At 38.4% G+C, this 26,617-nt stretch overlaps 1 protein-coding gene across 4 annotated transcripts in view; it reads left to right on the top strand.

Annotated features, from left to right (window-relative positions):
* Positions 1-26,617, top strand: part of Bdp1 (B double prime 1, subunit of RNA polymerase III transcription initiation factor IIIB) — a 100,457-nt gene that overhangs the window by 38,488 nt on the left and 35,352 nt on the right. For 3 of the 4 annotated variants that reach the window (XM_055598368.1, XM_055598367.1, XM_055598370.1), the window contains exons 13-25: positions 162-321; positions 2,940-3,031; positions 4,442-4,658; positions 6,321-6,451; positions 13,121-14,327; positions 14,968-15,149; positions 15,731-15,953; positions 17,856-18,025; positions 19,113-19,320; positions 21,305-21,441; positions 23,087-23,279; positions 23,533-23,726; positions 24,729-25,116. In XM_055598368.1, the coding sequence (XP_055454343.1) occupies positions 162-321; positions 2,940-3,031; positions 4,442-4,658; positions 6,321-6,451; positions 13,121-14,327; positions 14,968-15,149; positions 15,731-15,953; positions 17,856-18,025; positions 19,113-19,320; positions 21,305-21,441; positions 23,087-23,279; positions 23,533-23,726; positions 24,729-25,116 (3,502 nt within the window). The remainder of the gene's footprint in view (positions 1-161; positions 322-2,939; positions 3,032-4,441; positions 4,659-6,320; positions 6,452-13,120; positions 14,328-14,967; positions 15,150-15,730; positions 15,954-17,855; positions 18,026-19,112; positions 19,321-21,304; positions 21,442-23,086; positions 23,280-23,532; positions 23,727-24,728; positions 25,117-26,617) is intronic. The other variant, XM_055598369.1, reaches the window with a different exon arrangement.

Raw genomic sequence — 26,617 nt, 5'->3', positions numbered from 1 at the left:
GGGTTTCTTTTTGTTCTTGTTATTCTAATCCTCAGTAAGCTTTAAGGAGCTCTTTTAAATTCCAACTGTCTTTTTTTCCAGCTTTTTGGAGTTTCATTTAATCATGATTACATGTTGCAATGCAAATAAAATCCTCTTTTTTTTTTTTTTTTTCTTTAAAGAGAGACTGAACAGGCAGAAAATGTTAAACCAAAATCAAGAAGTCGGCTCCAGAGACCTAAACCTAACCTGTCCAGAGCAGTTGGGAAGAAATCAGTTGTTTCACAAGATAAACAAGATGAAAGAAGCAAGAATTCACCTTCAGAAACTTCAACTGAAAAGGTGTGGCTCTTATTTTCACATAATCTTTTATGTGAAATATTTTCTAAGTAATCACAAAATATTTTCTCAGTAATCACAAGTAAAATATTTAGCTTGTAATTTCAAACTATTGTTAGCAATTGAAAATCATAAAAACCAAAAATTATATTTGTTTTTATTAGTCTTTGTATCATGTGTTTACTTTAGAAGGTGGGCTATAACATTTGAAAAAAATATGACAAATTTGATGTTTGTTTGCTATTGGGGAATATGCCTAGCTCATGCTAGGCAAACATCCTACCACTGACCTTCATCCCCCAGCTCACTTTTTTTAATTGCATAAAATGGTTATTCACAATATTTCCTGTGTGTGTGAGATTTCATGTTTGTGTTGCATGCATGTGTGGGTACATACGTGTGCACATGTGTGTAGAGATCAAAGGTCAGCTTCAGTGTTGTTTCTCCATCTGGCTTGCTTCTTCAGGTGGGTTTTCTTTTTTGACTGAGGCTTTCCAGTTAAGCTAGCATGGCTGATGAGTGGTATCCTCCTTTCCAGCACTGTCTCACTGGCCACAGGTTTTTTTTTTTGTTTGTTTGTTTTGGGTTTTTTTTGTTTGTTTTTTTTTAATTGTTGTTAAATTAGTAAGTAAATAATTTTGTAAATGTGGTTTTATTATTTTTGAGTCAGGGTCTCACTGTATAGCCCTGGTTGGCCTGTAAATCAAATCATTGTGAAGACCAGGCTGTCCTGGAACAGAGCTCCAACTGCGTCTGCCCTCTGCCTCCTGAGTGTTGGAATTAAAGGGATGTGCCACCATTCATGGCAAGTAGGACTTTCTTGTGGAAAAAAAAATTGTTACTGTTGTGATTATTGTTCAAAGTATTGTTCAGAGTATTTGTATGACTGTTACTATGTACTGCTAAAAGAGTCTATGCTATGATCTGCATTAAATAAATGTTCCTAGGCTGGGGAGATGGCTCAGCAGTTGAGAGCAAGTGCTGTTCTTTAGTAAGACCTGGATTCTGTTCCTAGCCCTCACATCAGGTAGTTCACAACCTTTTGTTCCAGGACAGTCTCACTTCTGGCCTTCTCAGGCACACGCACACACAGGCATACAAGTAGACATAGATAAATAGTAAAATAAATCTTTTTTAAAAGTAGGTCCTATTTTCCATCACAGGCAACAGATTAAAGAAAAGTGGCTGTTTACCCCCCTGAGGGGGTGGGAAGAAAGAAAAAAATAGGTCCTATTTATTTATATTTCTGTGAGTTACAGTCTTAAAATTGTTTTAAGTATTTTCTCAATCACTTAAAATGCTGTTTAGGTTTTTTTCTTTTTTTTCCTCATATCTGAACTATTATGTATGAGACTCAGTGTCTCACAAGTGCTGCTGAGTGCCACACCACTGACCTTCGTCTTGACTTGTCTGGGGAAATACACTCTTTATTTGTGTGCTTCTTTGGCAGTTCTGCACATGGTAGGCAAGTGCCTTTTCGTGAGCTGTGTCCTGTAACCCTTTCATTGTTAAACCACTCTAATCTAGTACAGTTGGAACTTTGTAAACAGTTACCTGCCACAGCACACGCACACGTAGGTTAGAGGACAGCTTGTAGACTTGACTCTCTCTGAGGCTTGTGGGGATTAACCTCAGGTCATTAGGTTTGCTGGCATGTTCTCTGACTCACTGAGCCATTGTGCTGGCCCAGATTTTATGTAGAAAATTTGGAAGTACAGATTTAAGATTCAGAACAAAAATGACTTATACTTTTATTATTTACGTGCAGCCAGCCTTTTCACATCTGTCTTTCCAAGTTCCTGTTTTCTTCCCTGAGCATCAAGCCTTGACAGAGGGTGAGGCAGCCTCCCTTCCCCATTGAGCTATATATTCAGTGCCTTTAGGTACTTGAAATTTATAAATTTCTTTTCAGTGTTATCTAAACATCTTTAGAAAACATCTTTTAGTAGTACTTTAGCAATGTAATATAACTGCATTTGTTTAACCATTCTTCCGTTGTTGGAAATCTTATGGTAACAATGTAGGCCATTTTATATAATACTGTGGTGAACATTCTAGTACTTGCATATTTTTAAGTTTAGTTACATTTTCAAAAAGTGCGTGGTGTGTGCAGGGATGGGATCAGAGGATAGATAGCTTGCCAGAAAGTTGCTTTCGCTTTCCGTTAGGTGTATTTTAGAGGTTAAGGTCAGGCTGTGATCTATTCCTTTTTTTTTTTTTTTTTTGAGACAAGGTGTATAACTCTAGATTGCCTGAAACTCTCTGTGTAGCCCAGACTAGCCTCAAACCCAGAGAGATCTGCCTGCCTCTGCCTCCCAAGTGTTGATATTAAAGATAAATGCTACCATACCTGATATTTTCAGTTACTATTACATTCTAAAATGATTTTAGTGGTCAAAGAATATGTATGATTTAAAGGTTCTTCATATTGGCAGGGCCTTCTAACAATGTTTTATAATATTTATAATATTTATAATATTTATAATATAATATTTTCATCAGTAATTTAGAATATTTAGAAAAATGCTTTATAAACATAAAACATTCAAGATTAGTTTAATTCCCATTCAGTGGAATGTTTTATTGTAATTAGCTCAAATGTGAAAAAATTACATTTACAGAATCACATGGAAAAGGAGAGAGTGAATATATCTGAAAATTTTGGAGCAGAGATTACAGAAAGAGAAAACCCTAGTGCTGAAGCTGTGTCTGAGTGAGTACTTGGCAAGAAATGGCTCTCAGGAGTGGTTGTAATTAGTAGTTTTCAATTTAAGAAAGTCTGAATTTTCAAGTAGGGTCCTTTTTCTATTTTCATTGTAAATAGTAGCAAGAACTTTTACCAGCACTCTGTGTGCTTGATATTATAGATAGACATGATGGTGTGGGTAGGGCTAGGGCCGAGTCTGATTGGCTAGGATGTGCAGAACTCTGGGTTCAGTCAGGAATCCCACATAAGCTAGGTGTGGTAGCATATGCTTGCAATGCCAGCACTGGAGGTGCAGAGGTGAGGATCAGACATTGAAGTTTACCCTCATCTACAGAAGGATTTTGAGGCCGTCCTGTGACACAGGAGACCAGTCTCAAAAATGAGTAAATAAGATTTCTAAATGTTCATATAAATCCATTGACTTGCCAGTTTTGTACTTTGTTCAACATACTAATCTTTGCTAATAAGTCTTGTTAAATAAATGAATGATTAAGATATGTCTATGGATGATTATATGTGTATCAAGTGATTTCTAAAGGAAACCTCCAAATGTGGTTGTAATCAGTAGATTTTGGGCTGATAGGGGTATGCTATTCTATAAGTTAGCACTAATTCCCTGGTATACACATTGATGTCCTAAAAGAAATACTAGTATCACATGTTAACAGTTAACAGTTTTTTTTATGTGCGATTTTGATGCTTTTTAAATATTTAAGTTTTTCCATGCAACATTTATGACTATATTGAATTACACTTTCTCACAGTTTTTTCTATGCAACATTAATGAATACATTGAATTACATTTTCTCAAATGGGAAAGGGAGCATAGGGTAACATTTTTCTTTGGTTCACCTAAGAATCTCATTATTAGAGAATTCACTCTTACTATGTCTGGTACTTATATCTGTAAAGTCGACAACACTGCTTACTGAAGAAAATTTCTCTAAGCTGTTCCTCAGGGTCTTAGCTCAAGGTACTCACCTAATTCTCCTCACGTGGTTTTTAGCACTTGCCCCTGTGTTTCTTCATTATTATGCATATACAGGGGGATATGTTTTATGTAGTTATAGAGTATGTCTGAAAATGGTGCTAATAGTGTATGGTTTTCTTAACATCACCTGTCAGAGTCAGTTCTGCTTTGCAGTTATATTTTCAGTTACATCATTGTTGTTGATGGGGAAGGCATATTGGCAGAGGCAGATTTGTCTGTTGACAGGGTTATGATGTGGATTTTATAGCTAGGCTTACGTGATTGTCCCTTTGAAAGATTAGCCTGTAGAAGTGTAGTGAGTATCTTTCAAGATGTTCTCAAGATACTTGGAAAATACTTTCTATTTAATATGATTTACTTATGTTAATAGCAAGCAACTTTGTGACTTTGCTGTAATCATTGCTTTCATTTCTTTGTAATTATAGCTTGAGTGAAAAATCTTGTGTACAGGAAGATAGTCAACCAAAGATCTTAAGACCTGCACGACTAATGAGGAGCCGAATGCAAAGACCAAGGCCAAATGTAGAGAGATCTGCAGAAAGAAAAGAAATTCTCACTCTGCAGGAAAAAATTGAGGCCCATGTAGAGAAGAGTAAAGATGAGTCCTGTGTTGACAGAGAAAAAAATGAATCTTGTGTTGCGGTTAGTATGTTGATTCTGATAACATTTATTAAGCAAGTATATATGCCTTAATGTAAGCTTTCTGCTCTTTTAAAATGTGTGTGTGTTTATGACGTTTGTGGCCAAAATCTTTAGTGAGGAGTTTTGTTTACGTTACGCCATTTTAGGTGTTTAGCATTGTGCGCTGCTCTTTGCTCTCATCTTACTTCATATCTAGACTTGGTTTTTCTTATGCGTGAGATTGAGCCCAGGCCCTCAGGCACGCTAGACATACACTCTACTCTTGAGCCATAATCTTAGCCTCCTAAAAAAAATAGTCGTGTATGTGAATGTTAGCATTGGCTTAAATAAAATATTGAAAATGTTTCTTTCTGCTCTTGGGAGGTCCTGAGTTCAATTCCTAGCAACCGCATGGCGGCTCACAACCATTTGTAATGTGATTTGATGCCCTCTTCTGGTGTGCAGGTCTGGTATGCAGGTGTACATGAAGATACATACACTCATATACATAAAATAAATACATATTTAAAAAAATAAAAATAAAATGTTCCTTTCAAGCATAATTCCATAAAAAGAAATAATGAACTGTGTGTATGTGTGCCTGTGATATTAAGACCAAACCCAAGGTTTCTTTCCCTAAGTAAACACTCTTGCTACAGAACTATATCTCTGGCTCATAGAGTTTTCAATTATTTATATAGTCCTTGGAAGAAAAGAAGTTATCAGGACTTAAGATTTGCTTTTCTTCTGTTATAGTTTTCTTTCTTATATCTTATTTTATTATTTATTATATTATATTTTATTTTAAATTATATGTGCATTGATGTTTTGCCTACATGTCTGTGTATGAGGGTGTCAGATCCCCTGGAATGGGAGTTACAGATAGTTGTGCCATGTGGATGCTGCGAATTGAACCTAGGTCCTCTGAAGGAACAACCAGTGCTCTTAAACTCAGAGCCATCTCTCCAGCCCTTATTTTTTATATATTAGACAGAATCTTATGTAGCTCTGGCTGGCTTCTACCTCACTGCATAATTGAGTATAACCTTGAACTCTGATCCTCCTGCCTCCACCCAAGTGCTAAGATTGTTGGCACCTGCCACCATACCCATTTTTTATGTGGTGCTGTGGATTGAATCAAGGACTTTGTACATTCCAGGCGAGCGCTCTTTCCAACTGAGCTACATCCCTAGCACTGTCTTCGGTTGTTTCTTATAGTCTCTAATATACTCATAACAATAAGAATGTAGAAATACAAACACTGGAGGATTCTGACAAATGAGGTGGAAACAGACTGAAATAGATTAGTCTCAAACATTGCTTTCTGATCGGACAGAAGAGATTAGGACTTTGAGACGTAAAGGTGTGGCTTATAGAATTTTCTTAGCTAAAGGAAAAACATTAAAACGTGGTTTTGACTTACTTTATAATTTTGACCTTTTCTTTTTTTAACCATTTTATTTATACTCAAATGAGATGGGATCTTTTGTAATTTTGTAATTAGGTTGTTCTCAAATTCTCTGTGTAGCCTAGGCTAGTTTAGGAATGTGATCTTCCTGCATTTACTTTCCAAGTGTTGGAATCATGCATCTTCATACTGGCTAAGGTGGATTTTTCAGTAAAAATTTTTAAAGTTTTGTGTTTTGTTGTGAAATCTAAAATATGACAAACTTTGTTATTAAGATTGCTCAACAAATGGGAAAAGAGTCACATAATAACCTCCAGTGTGAAGATACAGTGTCACAGCCTGAACAAAAGAATACTTTGGAAGATGTGCAGTCTGATGAGCCCAGAGCTGTTAATGAGTGTCCAAGGTAAGAATTGTTTGCTTGGTTACATAATTGTGACATTTTCACGAAGGCCTTAGAGCTCAATAACTTGTTTTAAACAAATCAAATTAGTTATACTTACTTATTCTGTGATTTTAGACAGGTGGAGTGTGTGCATGCCACAGCCTGCTTGTGGGGTCACTGAACAGCTTTGGGTAGTCGGCTCTCCCCTCCCACCCTGCTTTACCTGGGAATGGGATTGAGGTCATTAGGCTTGGAAGCACTTTAGCTCCTGCTGTCTCACTGGCCCTGCAAAAACATGGCCTCTCTATTTTATGTTTAAAAATAGTAAAGGTGCTAGAGAGAAGGCTCACCTGGTAAGATTGCTCACTGCTCTTTCGAGGGGCCAGGTTCTACCCCACCACTATGCCACCCAGCTCACACACACAGCTGACTGCAATTGCAGTTGTAAGGGGCACCAGAATCTATGTGGTAAATATAAACCCACATACATATAGAAATATTTATTTTTAAAAAAACACCTGAAGGGTTGGCAGGATGGCTCACTGAGTAAAGAGGCACTGATGGCCTGAGTCCATCTCTGCATCCTTACGGTGGAACAAGAGAACCAGTTGTCCTCTGACCTCGATGTGCATGTGCCCCACTCTACCGTTAAAGAGGTGCAAGTAAGAGTGCGTTACCACTATATATAGCTTTATATTAAAATAAGAATAACTTCTCAAGAATAACTTCTCAAAGTCCTAGCTTTCATGTTAGTTCCTATGTTATAGGTGATCTGAAGAAAGCTATTTAATATAAACTAGGATTTGAGTTAATAGGAATAACTTTTTCATATAATATGCATATATTATCTAGGTGTCTGTATCCAAATAGAAATGCAACTTTTTGGTAATATTTGATTTTCTAAAATTAGGTTAGTTAGATGTAGATCCCATCTTCTCATAGCCAGAGTTCCTGTTTACCACACCAGATTGATGGAATTGTTAGGATGTTTATAGTGTGATTGTCTTAGTTAGGGTTTCTATTGCTGCAACAAAACACCAGGACCTGAAAGCAAGTTGGGGAGCAAAGGGTTTATTTAGCTTATACTTCCACATTGCTGTTCATAAACTAAGGAACTCAGGACAGGAACTCAAACAGGGAAGGAATCTGGAGGCAGGAGCTGATGCAGAATCCATGGAGGGGTGCTGTTCCCTGGGTTTCTTTCCATGGGTAGTTCAGCTTGCCTTTTTAAAGAGCCCAGGACCAGCAGCCCAAAGATGGCACCACCCACCATGGGTTGGGACGCCCTCCATTGACCACTAATTGAGAAAATACCTTACAGCTGGATCTCATGGAAGTATTTTCTCAACTGAGGCTCCTTCTTCTCTGATGACTCTAATTAGTGTCAAGTTGACACACAAAACCAGACATTACAGTGGTATTGTTGAAGTACATAGATGCTTGGATTTCCATGGATCTGTTCTCTGATTTTACATTTACAGTCTGGCCTATGATATACTAGTTTGAAGTATAGGCTAGGTTTCCTTCACTTCAAGAATTTCTGGGGCTGGAGAGATGGCTTAGTGGTTAAGAGTCCTGGCTGCTCTTTCTGAGGTTCTGAGTTCAATTCCCAGCAACCACATGATGGCTCACAGCCATCTATACTGGGGTCTAATGCCCTCTTCTGGCATGCAGGTGCAGATGCAGTCAGAGATCTCCTATATATTAAATAAGTAAATCATAAATAAATAAATCTAGCCAGCCATAGTGGCACATGCCCGTAATCCCAGCACAAAGGCAGGCAGATCACTGTCACTGTGAGTTCGATGCCAGTCTGGTCTACAAAGTGAATCCAGGACAGCCAAGGCTGCATAGAGAACCCTGTCTCAACAACAAAACCAAACAAAGTTTTTTGTTGTTGCTTTTTGTACCATCTATTTCTTGTTAGTGCTTCTTTAGCTTTTTCACTACTACTATGCCTGTAGAACTGCATTCCTTTCATATCTCTGATGATAGATTTGGAAATACCTGACAGACTGGTTTTGTATTTATATTATGTAGGTTTAAGTGAGACTCCTTTAAGTATGGTGTTTTAGACAAAAATTAAGTTGGGAGTGTCTATTATGTTTTAGAACCTTGGTTAATTTTAAAAATTTGTTTATTTTTTTGAGAGGGGGGTCTCATGTAGCACAGGGTGGCTTTGTACTCACGATATAGATGAGAATGATCTTGATCTTCTTTCTGATCCTCCTGCCACCACTTCCCATGCAGTTGGATTGTAGGTGCATACTGCCTTGACCAGTTTTCTGGATATTTGTAACTAATAACCACCGTGGTTTTAACAACTTCCCTCTGTAAGTCTGGCTGGCCTTGAACTCAGATTTGCCTGTCTCTACCTCCTGAGTGCTGGGATTAAAGGTGTGCACCACAACCATCCCTAAACTTTCCTCTCTAAAGGCAGTGTCTTTACTGCTTTACCATGTGATATTTCTGACCTTTAACATCTGGGAGCCTTGGAAACAATTCTAAGGTTCTGTTTTTTACCTACCTGATTTTGTTCCTGAGTATAGAAAACACACAGTTTTCCCCTTTCCCTACTCTGAACACTGTTCAAGATTCTGTCAGAGAAGGGAAGAAATCTCAATGAGGAATGTTTTAAAGATTCTCAGATAAAGTACTATTGTTTCTCTGAAACTTACTCTAGGATATTTAAAATCTTACATATGTCAGGTAAATATAGATGCTTATATTTGGAGGTGATTTGAGCCAGTTTGATTGTTAGCAGCAAACTCATGGAACTGAGGATGACCATAAACTTCCATTCTTCCACTCTCTTCCTTCTTGGTACTGGAATTATGGATATGTGGGCAAGCACTTGACTTATTTCTGTCAGCTAGTTCATGATAAATAAATGTTCAGGGGCTCAGGTCATCAGGCTTGGTGGCAAGTACCTTTAGTTGCTGTGCCATCTTGGGGCCTAACATTCTTTGATGGTTTCATACATGTATGCAGTATAAGTTGATCTCATCCACTCCTGCCTTTTTCTATTGCTCCTGCACTCTCCTCCCCAACTATTTATACTCCCCCTTCTATTTCTCTCTTCATGTCTATTCCTGTTTTGTTTGTTTGCTTTTGGTAACCCCATGAGTCCAGTTAGGGCTGCCTGCTGGAATGTTAACTGGTCTTGTTAGCTTAATCTTGTGCAGGTAGCCAAAGCTACAGTGAGTTGTAAGGCATTATCTCAATTAGATCAACAGGGGTGGGCCCAGCCCATTGTGGGTCTTGCCATCCCTAGGCTGTAGTCCTGGGTTCTGTATGAAGGGCTGAGCAGGCAGGCATGGTGGCACACGCCTTTAATCTTAGCACTTGGGGAAGCAGAAGCTTGTGGATCTCTATGAGTTTGAGGACAGCCAAGGATATACAGAGAAACTTTGTCTTGAAAAACTAAAACTAAAAATTAAAAAAAAGAAGAAGAAAGAAACAGAAACAAAGCAAGCAAGCAGTCTGAGCAAGCCATGAGGAGCAAGCAAGCAAAGCAGCTCCCTCCGTGGCCTCTGCATCAGCTTCCGCCTCCAGGTCCTTGTCCTGCTCGATTTCCTGTCCCGGCTTTCTCCAGACACGAACTATGAACATCTGGAAATTAAGCCAAATAAACCCTTTCCTCCCCAACTTGCCTTTTGGTTTTTGTTGCAGCAACAGAATCCCTAACTAAGTTATCAGGACTCACGTTATGAAAGTTAAGTTGTTTCACACAGGAAAGATTGGTAACTAATGAAATGTGCACAGGCTATAGCATAGTCCTCCTCTCTCTCTCCTTTTCTCTCTCTATCTCTCTGTGTGTGAGAGACATTTTTACTTTGCCTTTTGTTTTTCAGCTTTGATATAGTGGTCCTAGACAGACATTTCTTGTCCTGCTTAGTGGTCCCCGCTTATTTGTTGGTGGGAGGTGGTTTGCCACTCTAGTGGCCCGCTGAATTTCCCTTTACCTTCCATGGGCTATCATCTTCCAGAGCAGACAACATGAGGCTTCTTAGTTACTCCAGAGAGGCTTTAGCATTTCTGTTGTTGATAAGTGCCATGGGAGGTTGATCTGATTACTTAACTTTTACTCAGGCATCTTTTCCAAAGGAAAGTAAATGTTGAAGTTCTTTCTCGTAAAAAGTGATGGTTGTTTTTTTCATTAATACCTCTTTTCAAAAGTATATTACTCTCTCGTTTTTTTTTTTTTGTTTTGTTTTGTTTTTTTTTCCATTTTGGTTTTTCCGAGACAGTGCTTCTTTGTATAGCCCTGGCTGTTTTGGAACTCAAATTGTAGATAGGCTGGCCTCAGAGATTTGCTTGCCTCTGCCTCCCAAGGCATGTGCCACCACTGTACAAAAATATATTATTTTTAATGGGCGTAGTCATTATAATTACAGAGTACGGTGTTGACATTTTAATTCATATATACAAACATACAGTTGTCAGATTAGGGTAAGTAATACATCTGTTACCATAGACATTTTTTGTTTGTTAAGAATGTCTCAGTTCCTCTCTATTAGCTATTTTGAATTAGTGAGTATTCCTGAGCCATAGTTATTCTCCTGTGGTTTGTTGTGTGACAGATTTTTGCTGGGGAGATGTAGCACAATCAACATCTAATCACCCCAGATAGGGAGCCAACAACAGACCAGAGTAAATGTTGCACCAGGGACAGTTGGGTGAACTGATGGGTTTATTGTGGTTGCTGATGGGTGAGGGGTTACTTACAGGAAAAGAAATGGCTCAAAGACAGCTGCATCACTGAAGTCCATCCCAGCGTAGCCAGAGACACAGTGCACAGCCTACAGGCCACTCAGCAGGTCGCACAGAGCACATCAGCTGCTCTGGGCTCTCCTTTTCCAGGGGTGGGAAGGCTGGGCTGGATCTCTCTGTGTCTCTCTCTCTCTCTCTGTGTGTGTGTGTGTGTGTGTGTGTGTGTGTGTGTGTGTGTATTCATGTGCTTTGGCATGTATGGTAGTAGAGAACAGCTTTCACAAGTCTCCTTGGATTCTGGGAATCACATTTATGTTATCAAGTTTGCAGAGCAAGCAATTTTTACCTCTGAGCCCAAACTTTCTGTCCCAAAACTTTCTAAAGCTTAGTATATGGCTATGCAGTTGTTCAGCCTGACCTGCTGAATAAATGTGCTGTTTGACTTGGTGTACCCAAGAGTAGTGACTTTTTTCCTCCCCTGCTTTCCCATCTTCTTTCGCTTCTTTCCTTCTTCTACCACTGTCTTTCCAGAGTCTGGGTAAGTAGCCCAGGCAGTCCTCAGGTTTGTAATCCTCCTGCCTCCACATCGTAATGCTGGGATTTCAGCTTACACAGTTCAATGATCTTTCTTCTTTATTTCTTCCTCTTTCTCCCACCTACCCATCCCCCATTCTTCTAGATGCCATGTAGTATTGTCTGCCCTGGAGCTGGCTGTGGAGACCAGGCGGGGGCTGAAGTCACAGAGGTCCACTTGCCTCTTCTAAAGCTGCGTTCTGTTTCACCCACTGATGACCCTGCTTAATAACTCCCTTATATATTTACTGGTTTTGCAATCTATTGTGATGACTAAAATGCAAAACAAAGAATGCAGCTGTTTGTTCTTCTGGAGAGCAAGTGCTTTGTATAAATGGTTGTATGCTCAGCATAATTCACAAAATACTGTTTTCTGTGTTTTTCTATGCTTTCTTGATAGCATGTGCTCTTAAAGAATTGTAGTAACACACCTTAACTTGTCTTGTAAAAGGAGAAAGAGAAGACTTGTTCTTAATCATAAGGCATTTTCTTATTTGAGTCATACTCCTTCTAGGTGTTGAGATCATCAGCTCTGTTATGACTGAATATGTCTAGGTAAATGATAATAAGAGTAAACAGGTAAAAGTAGCAGACACACATTGAGCTAGTACCACTGCAAATTTCTGCAGAGTTTTTCCTAGCCATTGTTTGCCTAAGATGAAGTAAGAATTGCAAATGGTCATTGTAGGTACTATTCAAGGACAATTAGCTAATGTTCTCATTGACCTCGTTAAGAGTTCTATACATAAATAGATATAGTTAATTACTAAAAAGTTCTGTTGTCATTTCAACAAATTTGATTGTTCTTTTTAAATTTTTACTTCTACCTAGTTAGACATTCTTGGGACTTGGTTAATTTTCTTCTTTTTTTGATGTTGTGGGTAAACTTTGGGCCTATATCAATATGTGTTCTACCACTGAGCTACAGCTTTAGTTCCTCCATGTGCTTCTTTTTTAGAAGGAAAGAAAGTCAGTCAGAGTCAGTCCAGGGTCTCTTTGTGTAGACCAGGCCGTCCTAGAACTCTCTTTGTAAACTCACAGAGATCCATCTGCCTCTACCTCCTGAGTGCTGGTATTAAAGGTGTGTGCTACCACCCTGAGTCTTAATTGCCATTAGAGCTTTATTTGATTTTTATTTTGATTTTGATTTTGATTTAGCTATTTGTTTTGAGACAGGATTCCTTTGCGGAACCCTGGCTGTCCTGGAAATCACTCTGTAGACCAGCTGGTCACAATGTCACAGAAGATCCTCCTGCTTCTTCCTCCTGAGCTCTGGGATTGAAGGCATATGCCACTTTGTTTAGCCATTTTGTCTTTTTAAAAATTTTTGAGGTTTTAGTTTTCTTAACTGTTACCTGTTTATCTGGATTAAAATTTGTTTGTTTGTTTGTTTCCTTTTTTTAGTATTCAAGAGGGTAATAAAGTAAATAAAGCGAAAAAAACCCCAGTTTTAAGGATTAGATTTCAGAAACCAAAACCAAATACAGGAAGAAGAAGAGGGTCTTCCAGGGAAGGGATTGCAGAGGAGATTCCGGTTTCTGGAGAAGTAATACCAACTTTGGAAGAAATTGCAAGACTAGACACATCACCAAGGGAGAAGGCACCAAATGTAGCTATTGCTACTCTTATTGCTACTCCTTCCACTAAGGAATTGGAATCAGATTTAAAAGACACTGGAAGAAATGACTCATCTTCTAATATGAAGATGTCAGAAATGACGGATGTCACTATGGAAATGGAGATAGGTTTGGAAACAATTGGAAGAGATACTTCCCCCGAGGAAATGGGAGCAGAAATGATTGACACCCCTATGGAAACAGAGACAGGTGTGAAAGCATCTTTAAATGAGATTTCTCCTATGGAGAAGAAGGTGCCAGAGCTAATTGATACCACTCGGGAAATTTGCGTAAATTTGAGAGAAACTGGAAGAAAAGAAATATTTTTACAGGAAAATGACCCCAAGGAGGTCAGTCCAATTAGTGAAACGGAGACAGGTTTGGAAGAAACTGCTAAAGAGTTGCCCACAAAAGAGAAGATATCAGATATTACTAATGGCAGTGAAGAAAGGGAGGAATATTCAGAAGAAACTGAAAGACAAACATCCCCACTGATAAAGGATGCAGAGGAGGCCAAAGCCATGGATGAAATGGAGACACACTTGAAAGAGGTGGGAGCAGAGACTTCCCAAAGAGAAAAGACAGGGGTTGCTGCAGCAGAGCAGTGGGAGAGTGAGGTGCACACATGCGACCGTGTGAGCAGAGGGGAGGTAGAAGTGGGGGAGAGCCCTGTAGAAGAAAAGAACCTGACCCTGCAGGACACTGGAGAACTAGACATTTCCTTGATTGTCGCGGCTTCAAGGGAAACGGCTGCCATTGAGGAAGCTAACAAAGATTTGAAAGAAACAGAAAAAGAGATTTCTGTCTCTTGGGAGAGAGGAGCTAGAGAAATCTGTATTGGTGAAGAAATGGTGGCAGACATGGAAAAAACAGAAAATATAGAGGTTTCTCCAAGAGAACATGAAGGAGAGAAACATACCTCAAGGCAGCCTAAGACAGATGTAATTCAGAGCAGGAACGACGGCAGCAGCACCGGGCCTTCACTGGATGGAAAAGTATGTATTTCTCTGTTATTTAAAGACACATAGCTCAGCAAGCATACCAAAGTAATTTTAGTATTATTACCCTCATGTCCAAAAATACTTAAAGTCTCTTAATAAAAATCTAAAATTTTTTCCAACCCTGTTCTTTTTTGTTTGTTTGTTTTTAGTTCTTGAAGCACCTATTCACTTTAAAATTTAAAAAGATTATATTTTTCTATTCGTGGAAAAGTTACTAATTCTAATGGCAGTTTGAAGTTACTCATTTAGATAAAAAATATATATATATAGGGAATTGAACCAAAATTGTGCCAGCCTTTTTATAAATATAGGCTGAAATTATTTCCTTTGGTCATAAACACCTGTGTATGTTTTCATTGTCCCTGCCACATTACTGCCTCCACTTTTAAACATTTTGGTAAAAATTTCCTGTTGTTTATAATTCATACTCTTAACAGCATTTTTTGAGGACTTCTTAACATGTATGTATAGATAATAGCATTAATGGTTTGGAATAGTCATAATATACAATTTGAAAGGAAGCCATTCCTGAATTCTAAGTTTTAATATTTGTGGTTTTTACATTTAACACTTAAAAATGTGTCAAGTGCTTATAGAATTTCTGTTGATGATATATTGTGATTCCTTTCACTAGAATATTAGCAGTAAACTGTCAGTGATGCCTCCATTTGTGGAAGAACGAGAAAATGCTGAGAAGGAAGTATCAAGTCACTTATGTCATGTGGAGTCTTCCTCACAGAATTCCACTCTCCAGGAAGCAGACCAAGGGATACAACTTTCAGATGTTCAAGAGCAGTTTCCAGATACTAACTTAAGGTACAATTATGTAGGTCCGTGTGCCTTTAAAGAAAAGACTGTAAAGTTCTCTTTACATATTATATTAAAGTAAGTGAGCTTTCAAGCCATAATGAGTATAGGATAGTGTTACAAGTTTTAAGATAATTTATGGAACATTGGGAGAGAGTATTGAGTCCATTCTGATAGCCAGTGGTGAGATTTATTAACAAATTACATGTAACACTCATAAGACAACATAGGTTTGACTAGTATTTTCCTTATGCAAAAAAATGATAAGCTTGTACCTGGATTGTACAACTCAATATATTTCAGAATTTAATGAATAGTTCTGTTTTTTTCCCCTTAAAAATTAGAATTGAGCAGATATGATTACATGTCCATAGTCCTCATACTTGTGAGGCAGGAGAATGAAGAAGAATTGAAGGCAAGCCTGGCCTAATAAAGCATGTTCCATGCCAGCCTAGCTTACATAGAAAGACCTTGTGTCAAAACAAAAACAGTTAAGACGCTTACTGCCAGTCTCTAAGGTTGTCCTAGGTTCCACTCACTTTCCTGCCTCAGTTCATTTTAATCAAGTTTGACAATGCTTGTTCCAAAAGCAAACCTCTTCCTCAAGAACAGAAGCCACTTGAAGTTAAACCAGCTACTTTTCTAAGAAGTCGATTCAAAAAACCAAAACCAAACTTGTTAAGAGCAGCTTTAAAGAGAGCAACCACAGAAGCAGAACACTGTGTACTTGGGAAGAAATCAGAAGCAGATAGAATGGAGACCTCATTGGAACAGCAGGACAGCGAACAAGCTGATTCTCTCTCTTCTCAGCATGTGAGTGATGATTAAGGCCGAGGTTATGTTTTGGGGCTTTTTTGTTTTTACTGTGTTATTAAATCATTGCAAGTTCATATAATAAGTTCATATAATTTTTACTATGTATGGTGTTGTTCTATGCTTACTATCATTATTCCATTTATGTTAAAATATTGTGTGCCTATAGGCAAGTATGGGCAAATGTGTGTGTTAGAAGGCATCTAAGACATTTTAGACTCTACTTGATGTTCTGGTTTTGTCACCATAGGAAAATGATATAACAAGTTTCTTGTTAGGAAAAACAGGAATAATAGTACTTTATTTCATTCTATTATTAAAGTTAACATGAAAAATGAAATGGTAGGTCTGAGTTCAAGTAGATATTTCCATTAACTTAGTCCATAACAAGTTAATATTGTCAGAAATTCTAAAATGAAATGTTAATATTCAAAACATTAGTTCTTTGCTTGTGTTTTGTCCTTGTAGTCCTGGGACCCCACAAATGTTAGGGAAGCTTTTTATCATTGAGCTAAGTCCTCAGCCTTCTTAACTTGTATTTTGAGACAAGTTCTCATAAAGTTCCCTCAGGCTGGCCTTGAACTCAAACTATAACATAGGCAAATCTTGAACTTGTGATCTTCCTGTCTCTCAAGTAACTTAAAGTACCTTTTACAATTAAAATTCTTATTTTTCATTTTATAATAATTTTCTATATTTGTACTTTCTCTCACTTTATAAAAGTTAAACTATATTTCCAGTTTATTTTATGAATGGGTGTTTAGCCATGTATGCAGTGCCTACAGAAGCTAGAAGAGGGTCTCAGATCCTCTGGGATTAAAGTTATAGATGGCTGTGAGCCACCATGTAGGTGCTGGGAATAGATCCTGGCTGGGTCTTCTGGAAGAGCAGCCAGTGCATTTAATGGCAGAACCATCTCTGCTGTTTCATAGTAAAACTATTTTTTTTTTTATTTAATACTTTTTCATTATGAAATCTTGAATTTGGAAAATTATGTCTGTATTCTAAAACATGAGAGCCCTGTATCTCATTCCTTTCTCCCTATATTTTCTGAATATATACATGTATTCAATATATTCAATATATACATGTGGTATTACATACCACAAATGCCATCATTCCTTAGAATCTGATATTTCCACTTAACATAATATTTTAAACATCTTTTGATCTCAAGATGAAGAAAAGAGTTTTTAATGTGGTTTTATACTGGAATATGTAAGGTTGAGCTTGAATGTGGTGCATTCTGTACTTTATAGACCTAGTTATTTAATAGGCTAAAGCAGGAAAGCTGCAGTTTAAGGCCAGTTTAGGAAATAGCAGAGTGATACACTGTTTCTTCTTTGTAAAGAGGCTCATGAGCCAGGTGTATTGGCACTACCTTTAATCTTAACACTGTAAGGCAGAGGGAGGTGGATCTCTTGAGTTTCAGACCAGCTAGAGCTCTAGGGTGAAAGGGGGTGGGCAAGAAAGAGAGAAGGAGAAATTTAGATTTAATTCAGTGGTAGAGTATTTGCCAATGCATGCATGAGGACCTGATTCCCGTGCCCAACAATGTCCTTCCAGAAAACAAAATTAGAATCTACTTTCCTATTGATAAACTGTTTATCTCTAATGTTTTGTTTATCTTTCATATTGGAGGATGGCCCTGAACGCATGTCCTTGGTTACGTAAAGTTTTGTTCATCTTTCATATTGGAGGACGTCCCTGAACTCACATCCTTGGTTATGCACATTTACGGGTTTGGTTACATAGTTTTCACGGTGGATCTCTAGAGATAAAACATGCTGGGAAGTAGCCACTGCCCCCTTGTTATCAACAAAGAATGGGTTAGTTTATTCTTACACTAATAGTCTGTGGGTTGCTTATTTGTTTGTGTATTTTGTCACTTTGAACTTGTAGAATGTGCCTTCCCTAGTGGCACCAAGAGAAGAAGATAAGCTGGGTCATGAGGCGGAGGAGGCTGTGACACCACTGTGGGTACAGACTGAGAAGGATCCTTTGCCAACCAATTCATGCGAACCTAAAGAGGATTCTCAGTTAGCACAAAACCAGGAGGATGTTCTTATTGGGTAAACAGTGATAGTTTTTATTTCCTTGAAAGTCTAAAATAACAGCTTTTCTTTGAAATATCTCTTTATTATCACACACACACACACATACAAGGTGGATAGAGAATAATTGGTCTAATTGATAGGGCAGGCCACCTAAAATTGAAAATTAGATGGTATTGAACTTTTTTGTTCTGCTTTGTTTTGCTTTGAGACAGGGCTTCTGTGTGTAGCCTTGGCTGGCCTGGACTTGCTTTGTAGCGAGGTGGCCTCCATCTGCCTGCTCTGCCTAGGATTCAGGTGTGGGTCACTGCATACAACTGGTATTGAACATTTTTGAATGCTCGCCTGCTTTATCTATTTATATATCTATACATCTGTCTCTCTGTGTATCACTAACTGTTTAAACTATACGGAAAGTAGTACACTAAAAATATGTGTATATATGTGCTGTTAATCATTGACTTTTTAAAAGTTGGGAAAATAATACATAAAATAAAATTTACCATTTTAAACTATTTTTCGTTGTACTGACCTAGTGAATTAAATCATAGAGCATCATCTCATTGTTTTGCACACAACACCACCATCCATCTATCCCCAGAACAATTTTTCCAATTTTTCCTTTTTCATAAACCTTAAACATCAGCTTCTGCTTTCCTCTTTCTATCTTTCTCCCTTTCTTTTGTTCTCAGCACCAACAACTCTATTGCCTGACTTTTACATGTTTGGTTATTTTAGGCACATCATGTAAGTTTGTTAGCATTTGCAAATTGTAAGGAGCTTATTCCTGCTCCACTCCCCCCCTCATTTATCTATCTATCTATCTATCTATCTATCTATCTATCTATCTATCTATCTATCTATCTATCTATCTGTTTTCTTCTTTGCTGTGCTCTGTTTAAACCTAGGGTTTTACACTTGCCATATTCTCTTTCCATTTGGCTACATTCCTAAACCTGACCTAATTTCTTTTTTTTCCCCTGTGGCTCTCCCAACTTTTATAAAATTTCATGAGAATTTACTGGAAGAAATTCAAGTTACATATTCTTGCACTTGTTAGCTTTTTGTCGTTAAGCTCCCTGTCTTCCTCCTTGTTGTTTTTTAGGACTCAGAAGATGAATGTGCTCACACAGGAAACAAAACAAAGTGTTGCCCAAACAACTCTACCAATGAGGGGTCGACTTCAGAGACCAAGACCAAATGTGCAGAAGGCCAGACAGAGGCAAATAGTAGAAAAAGATGAAGCTGGAGGTGTAACTAAAAATGAAGGAACAGAACTGCAAAAAGATGAGTCTAAAACATCCCTGATGATGGTGAGAGAATTGATGCGATACTAAATTGATCCCTAGTGCATACTAAAATACGTTCAGCTTTGGCCTGTCCTCTCACGCTTGGCTCAGTTAATACGAGGTGAACACAACTTCAGCTTTATATTTACTGGTCAGCATGTTCTGAAGAGTTTTGTGACTTTCTCATAGTACTGTAGTATCTAATTTCTCTAAGAAGCAGCTACAACATTTTTACTGTACTGTTTGGAGTGACAGTTCAAACCTTTTCAGAATCTTTTTGCCCTTTGAGATAGTGTCTCATTATTTATCTAAGACTAGCTTTTATCCTCCGGCCTCACCCTCCTGAGTGCTTCAGTTACAGAAATATACCATCATTCCATTCGGTTTAACTAATTTCTTGCTTTTTCTTTTACATTCAGTGTAAAAATTGTAAAAATTACATTCAGAAATTGAATTTCTGATCCACGTGCTTTTGCCTCCGAAATGCTGTGATTGTAGGGATATGCTACTGTCTAGCTTTACCTAGTATTTAAAACAAACAAACAAACAAACAAACAGACACTTCCTTGTATGTGTGTTGAGGGAGTGCGTGCATGTGTGTACGTTTGTATGTACACATTGCCATAGCACACCTGTAAGATCCATTGTGGGCGTCCATTCTTTCAGAATCGTGAATTCTGAGGGTTAGGGTCAGGTTGTCATATCTGGTGCTTTTATCCTCTGAGCCATTTACTGGTCCTTAATTTTTTCTTTCTTTCTGTTTTTTTGAAATGATCCCTTAGTTTTATTTTATTTCAAGACAGGTGTTTTTTTTTTTTGTTTTTGTTTTTTTTTTTTTAAGATTTGTTTATTTATTTTGTGTATATGAGTGCTCTTTGCAGGCCAGAAGAGGACATAAGAACACACTATAGATGGTTGTGAGCCACCATGTTGTTGCTGGGACTTAAACTCAGGACCCCTGGAAGAGCAGCCAGTGCTCTTAACCTCTCCAGCCCCTTAATCAATTTCTTAATAAGTGTTTTGGTACTAGAAAAGAAAATCTAAGTCCCCCAAAGTTAATTTCAAGTCTTTGTGTGTTCTTTTTTCTGAGCATTAAGATAAAATTTAGATCAAAAGTGATTGTGATTCCCATTTGAACAACAACAAAATGCTCCTAAGCAGAGCTGTTAAACCCTGGTGCTGATTATCAGACTGGAGCTTTGTGTATGCAGTGTGAAATAGGGCTGCATCTCCAGTCCTAATTAGTCCAAATGAATGGAGCTACGCCTCCAGTTGTAATCTGTACAAAATCAGTTCTTTATTTTATAACAGAAGACTCTTGAAGCTGCTGTGTGCAGATATGATGAAGGAACATATTTACTTGAGTATGTGTGCATGTAGGCATAGGCCAAACAGTATGTATAGAGTCTTCCTTTATATTTTGCGACAGGGTGTTTCACTGAACCTGGAGCTTATTGCTGCCAAGCTGGCTAGCCAGTGAGTGCCAGGTTTACAGATGTGCTCTGCCACATCAGTCTCTCATGTAGGTGCTGGGGATCCAGGCTCACATCCTCCTATTTGCTGATCAGGTATTACCTACTGAAGCCTGCTTCCAGCCCCTTCTTAGAGCTTTTATAGTAGTATATAAGCATGGGACTGTAATAAGTCATTGTACTTCTTGCCAGACTCTGAACTAGATGACCTTATTTTAGCTGTAGAACATGTGGCTTAGGCATATAGCCCAATGACAGAGTGCATGCAGATCTTTCAGGTTGAATTTCCAGCATCCCAAAGAAGAGAAATAGAAATGGAATACTTATATTGATTAAAATATATTTAAATGTTGTACTTTAAAAAAAAAATCACATGCCGGGGTGGTGGCTCACACCTTTAATCCCAGCACTCAAGAGGCAGAGGCAAGTGGATCTCTGTGAGTTCAAGGCCAGCCTGGTCTACAGAGCCAGGACTACAAAGAGAAACCCTGTGTCAAAACAACAAAAATTATCCTAACCCAGTTTTGTCTTTTCAGGCAAATTCTAACATTGAAAGTGAAGTTGAAATGTCCTCCAGAATTTCAGAGTCCAGAGTGAATAAAAGTCAAGGCCATGTGGTTCCTGTAGAAAACTCAAGTTTTAATAAAACCAGTGTTTCAGATGAGCAGATAAGGTGAGTCTAGTTTTTCATGAGAAAAGCGTGAACTTTGTCAAAGACAAATTTCTGACTATTACATACTTGGTTTTATGTAAAGGAATCCTGAAGTTTGCGTATGTGCTTTGTGGTGCTGATTGAACCCAGGGCTTTCACGTGCTAAGTTGCCCAGCCTGAATTTAAGCTTGCTTATAGGCCAGACAAAGCATGAATTTGTGATTCTTCTGTGATTCTGGGACGAAGCTTGTGCCAGGCCTGGTTTAACGTGACCTCAAGTCTGTTCTGTATGTGGTGTCGCACGCCTCTAATCTCAGCATTTGGGAGGCAGAGGCAGGAGGTTCTCTGAGTTCAGGGTCATCCAGGACAGCCAGGAAACTGTCGAGAAACCCTGTCTCAAAACTAACAAAACAAAAATCCCCAACTTACTCCTTATTTTTATGCCATAATTTTGTTGCCTCCTGAAATTAGTAATATTTTATTTTTAAATATTCTTAAATATCTTTTGAACTTTATTTCACTATTTTTTGGTAGGGGCACATGTGCTACTGTTGGTGGGTAATCAGGTGATAGTTTTCAGGAGCTGGTTCTCTCCCTTCACCATGTAGGTCCTGGGAATTGAACTTAGCTTTTCAGCCTTAATGGCAAGTGCCTTTATTCACTGAGCCACCATGGCAGTCCCTATACTTAAACATGTTTTCAGAGTCGCATGTGATGATTTTTCCTTGTAGCCTGACCCTGACGACTCTCCTAGTGAGCTATATCCTCAGCACCTGTGAAAGCTTTTAATTAACTTACTCTACAGCTCCCTTTTCTGATGCTGACCTGTATTATCCAGCATCGAATTAGAACGTGCTGATATCCTCGTTTCCCAAATGCTTAGTAGGATTGCTGCCGCCTCTTTTATTTCGTGGGATTAGGTTCTAATGGATGAGAACGCATATGTATTCGTTTGTGTTTGTTTGTTTGCTTTGTATATGTGTTGGGGATTGGACCCAGTGTCTTGCCAGTTATCTGTCTCTGAGTGGCATCCCTATCCCTCTATTATTTTTCAGCACCCTAATTCAGGTCCTAGCCAGTTACTGAGATATTTCCACAAGTCTTCAGGTATCTCAGCCACCTTGGTAGCTTTGGCTCTTCTTTGAATGTTTAGACCTTGTTTTTTCTGAAATGGGTTATGTTAAGAACCTTAAGGCACCACCTGTCAATAAGACCTTTCCTTGAGATTTCAGGAATGTGCTATGCTAGACTCTTGCTGTCAGGCAAAACCATTGTGTATTTGTTCATGTGTTGGAGCCCAGTTAAGGCTTTTGTTTAAAGTGCTGTTGTGAAACTTGTGTTCAGCTACTGTGGCAAGTTTGGAGTGCCTAATTTTTTCTCTGTTAATTATTTAAGTTATATGAAACCAGACTAGAATTAGTGAATGAAAGTAAAGAAAGATTAATAATGTAAACTGTTTCCTAGGCAGTACAGAAACCGGAAGTTATAAAAGCTTTATACATTCTGTTTCATATATAAAATGTGATGTTTCATTTTACGTGTTTGGTTTTATTTCCAATTTACATATAATCCTTTAAACTTAGAGTAAGTTTGAATCCAGAATTGTTGAATATTGTTATGTTGATGGAGAGTTTTTGTCTTCAGTATAACTTGTACTTCATTCTAGGCATGAAAATCTTCCTAATCCAGCACCACTGATAAGAAGGCGATTCCAAAAGGCTAAACCAAATTTAGAAGGAACACACCGTAAAAAAGAGCAACTAGGTGTAGAAAAAGGAAGGACAGATCAGAGCACAGCAACAAAACCAGAAGATACTATGCCTCAGGAAGGAGAGTTTGGCATCCAGCTTTCTCTCAAAGTAAGATTGGAAAAACTGTTTTTGTCAGTAAGTCTGCTGTGTCAGGGTCCTGAAGGAGAGCAATAGTGTCAGACTTCACTTTTGTGCTACATACATTTCCCTGAAAAGCGAGTGACATCACAAGCTTACAGAGATTTGAAAACTGGTCACCTGTGGCTTCTGAAGTTTAGAGGACTAAGCCAGACTGCTAAGCCATATTAATATAGATTGTGTCCATAGTAACATTATTTATGTGTGTGTTTCTTTCTTTAAGGAAAAGACAGAGATTCTGATGCCTCTGGAGGCTTCAGTGAGAGAAGATTGTGTAGATCCTGAAGAGTTGGGTTCTGCCAGAAAGGATGCTCAGCAGAAAGCTGGGCCTTCGGGAGGTGCTGGGGATGAGAGTGTGGAGGACCATCCTGTATCATCTTTGGGCCTTGAAGAACAGGGTCCCAGGAAACAAACTAGGTAATGTTTTTAGAGACTCAATAGGAAATAAAAAGCACTTACATCTTAAAGAAGTTCTACCTTAATGCACTGTTCTTTATTTACAAGTGTTTTTTTTTTAATTATAACAATGTACACATTTAGAAAATGCATTTGTAACAATATTTTTTATTTATGACAATGAAAGATAGTGTGCATTACCTTAGTAATTAGAATGCTAATTCTAGTTTGGCTGTAAACAATAACAAGGAGTACTTAAATAATTTTTAAGAAAGTGGGAAGGAGCTGGGCACGGTGGTGCACGCCTGTAATCCCAACACTCAGGGCAGCAGAGACAGGTAGATGTTTGAGAGTTTGAGGACAGCCTGGTCTACAAAGTGAGTCCAGGACAGCCAAGGCTACACAGAGAAACCTTGTCTCAAAAAACCAAAAAAAAAAAAAAAAGTATGAAGGAACCCAAGTTCTTGAAAAACATTATTGTCCTATTCCCTATTCTACTTACTCAGTAAGGTCTCCTATTCATTATTGATTGGTTCCATGTATTTTATTTATAGTTATTTCCAATTTTGTGTTTATTTTACCTCAGTTGCTATATCATGGGTAGAAGGCCAGGATTAAAAACTTACTTTGCAACATTTATAGATAGATAGCTAAGAACTCACTCTGAATATGATACTAAGTAGTAATCAGTTACTTTCTTATTTTTATCGCATATGTTTTTAAAAGAATGGGTGGGGCTGGCCATGCAGTTCAGGAGCACAACACTAGGACTTTTGAGGCCCTAGGTTCAAGTCTGTCATCATAAAAGGAGATGGTGTATCCTCCTCCTCTTCTTCCTCCTCATCATCATTCTCATTGCTGGGAATTGAACTTAGGGCTTCACATGCTGGACAAGCTATATTCTTAGCCCAGGGTCTTTATTTTAGTGGTTGGCACTGAGATTTTACTCATAACAGTCTGGATTTCATTGAGATTTTCCTGGTGTATACACAATGATAACTGTTATTTTGGTTAAATATCCAGCAGTCCACAACTATTGAAAGAATCAAATTATTCCAAAACTTCTCCACACCGAAGAACAACTGTCTCTTCTGCCTCTGAGTGTGAGACAGATCATATTGGGAAAAGAACACATAGGAAGATGAAACCAAATGTGACCAGAGGGCGTGGATCAAAACGAATTCGAGGTAAGACTGCTAAGAAGGAACCTAGAACTTCCAAGTCCATGTTGGTGACTCTTCGGGCTTCTCAGAAAGAGGATGAAGATGATGCTGAGGACTTTGATTCTGACTATGAGGAAGAAACCTGTCATCTTGCCCCAGAAGAATTAAACAAAGCACCAGTGTTTGTACCTGTTGGTCTCAGATCCCCTGAACCAGTTTCTGCTCAGATCGAGGAAACAATGGAAGAGGTAGTTTATGTTTTGTTTTGTTCGGTGTTTGGCACTTTCACCTTCTTTAATGTATGATTATTTCTTCTCTTAGTGATTATTAGTGTCTGAAGATACTTCCTCTCAATATCCACTGTCAAAGTAATTTACTTGGATCTTAGTGAATTGCTTAAGGAAATCAGCAGAAGTGGCCTGTATGGCTGACACTCAATTGTCATAGTCCTTGTTCCACAAGGGACTCAGTTTACTATGATAAAAACTTGCTTATTCTTGTGTCTATCTGTAAGCTGCTTAATCTAGCTTTTGATTAATTTGAAAAAGGTCTTAGCAGGTATTTTTTATTAATTCTGTAATAGGCTTTCTATGTTGTGGTTGGTGGAAAAAATAGAATCAATTTCTTTCCTCTTTTTTTTTTGTTTTTTGTTTTTTGTTTTGTTTTGAGGCAGGGTCTCATGTATCTCACTTTGCACATTGGCCTTCAAACTTTCTATGTAGTCAAGGATGACCTTGAACTTCTGGTCCTCCCGTGTCTACCTCTTCAGTGCTGGGATTACAGTCATGTGCTACTACAACTGGTTTAAGAAATGTTGAAGATAGAACCCACAGCTTCATGTATGTGAAGCAAGCACTTACAAAAGAGCCGTACTTCAGTCCTCCTCTCTCCTCCCTCCTCTCTCACTCTCTCTTTTTTCTTTATTACTCATTTTTTATCATTACCCTCCATCCAAGAGATTCCTCATCTTTCAAAACTGGAACTCTTGCTTCTCATACAGCCTGGGCTGACCGTGAGTTTCTAACTCTCCTGCCTCCTGGAATGATAGGTGTGTGGTGCTGGAGATGGAGCCCAGGGCTGTACGTAACTTGGCATGATCCCTACCAACTGAGCCCCAGCCCCTGCTTCTTTGCTCTTAGTTCTTTTGGAGAATGTACTAGACTGCATGGTGATTCTGTATTTAAATTTTGTTTGGAAAAGAAAAAAAAAAAAAGATTCAATAGTGCTCAATGCTTTATCTTTACCACCATCCATTCCCTTTCTCTCTGTATCAATTCCTTCTGCGTGTTTTCTCCTTCCCGCTCCCTGGCCTCTCACGATAAGTGGTCATTCTGCAGCTGAGTGTGCCCCGCTCCTCTGATCTTCTTTGGTGGCACTCACCTTTAATCCCAGTACCTGGGAGGCAGAAGCAGTCAGATCTCTTGGGTTCGAGGCCAGTCTGGTCTACAGAGCAAGTTTCAGGACAGCCAAGGCTACATGGAAAAATGCTTTTTTAAAAAAAATTAAAAGCAAAACAAAACAAATAAACAAAAAAGCTGTAGGCATTCTAATGATTTGAGTATAAAGTAGAGGGACACGCTTTGCTTCCTGTCTTATCTGTGGTCTCACATGCCACCTCTGTAGCTTTAAGGTTTTCTGTACTCTTTCAATTCTTAGTTGCCTAACTGGCTTATTGAGCAGATTATCTGAATCAGTTTTGTATAGGATTTAGAATACTTTCTGAGTCATTTGAAACAGAATCAGTAGTTC

The sequence above is a fragment of the Psammomys obesus genome, unplaced genomic scaffold (assembly GCF_907164565.1).
Source record: "Psammomys obesus unplaced genomic scaffold, mPsaObe1.curated_primary_1811, whole genome shotgun sequence".
Classification (NCBI taxonomy): domain Eukaryota; kingdom Metazoa; phylum Chordata; class Mammalia; order Rodentia; family Muridae; genus Psammomys; species Psammomys obesus.
This window is presented reverse-complemented; position numbering and strand designations above follow the sequence as displayed.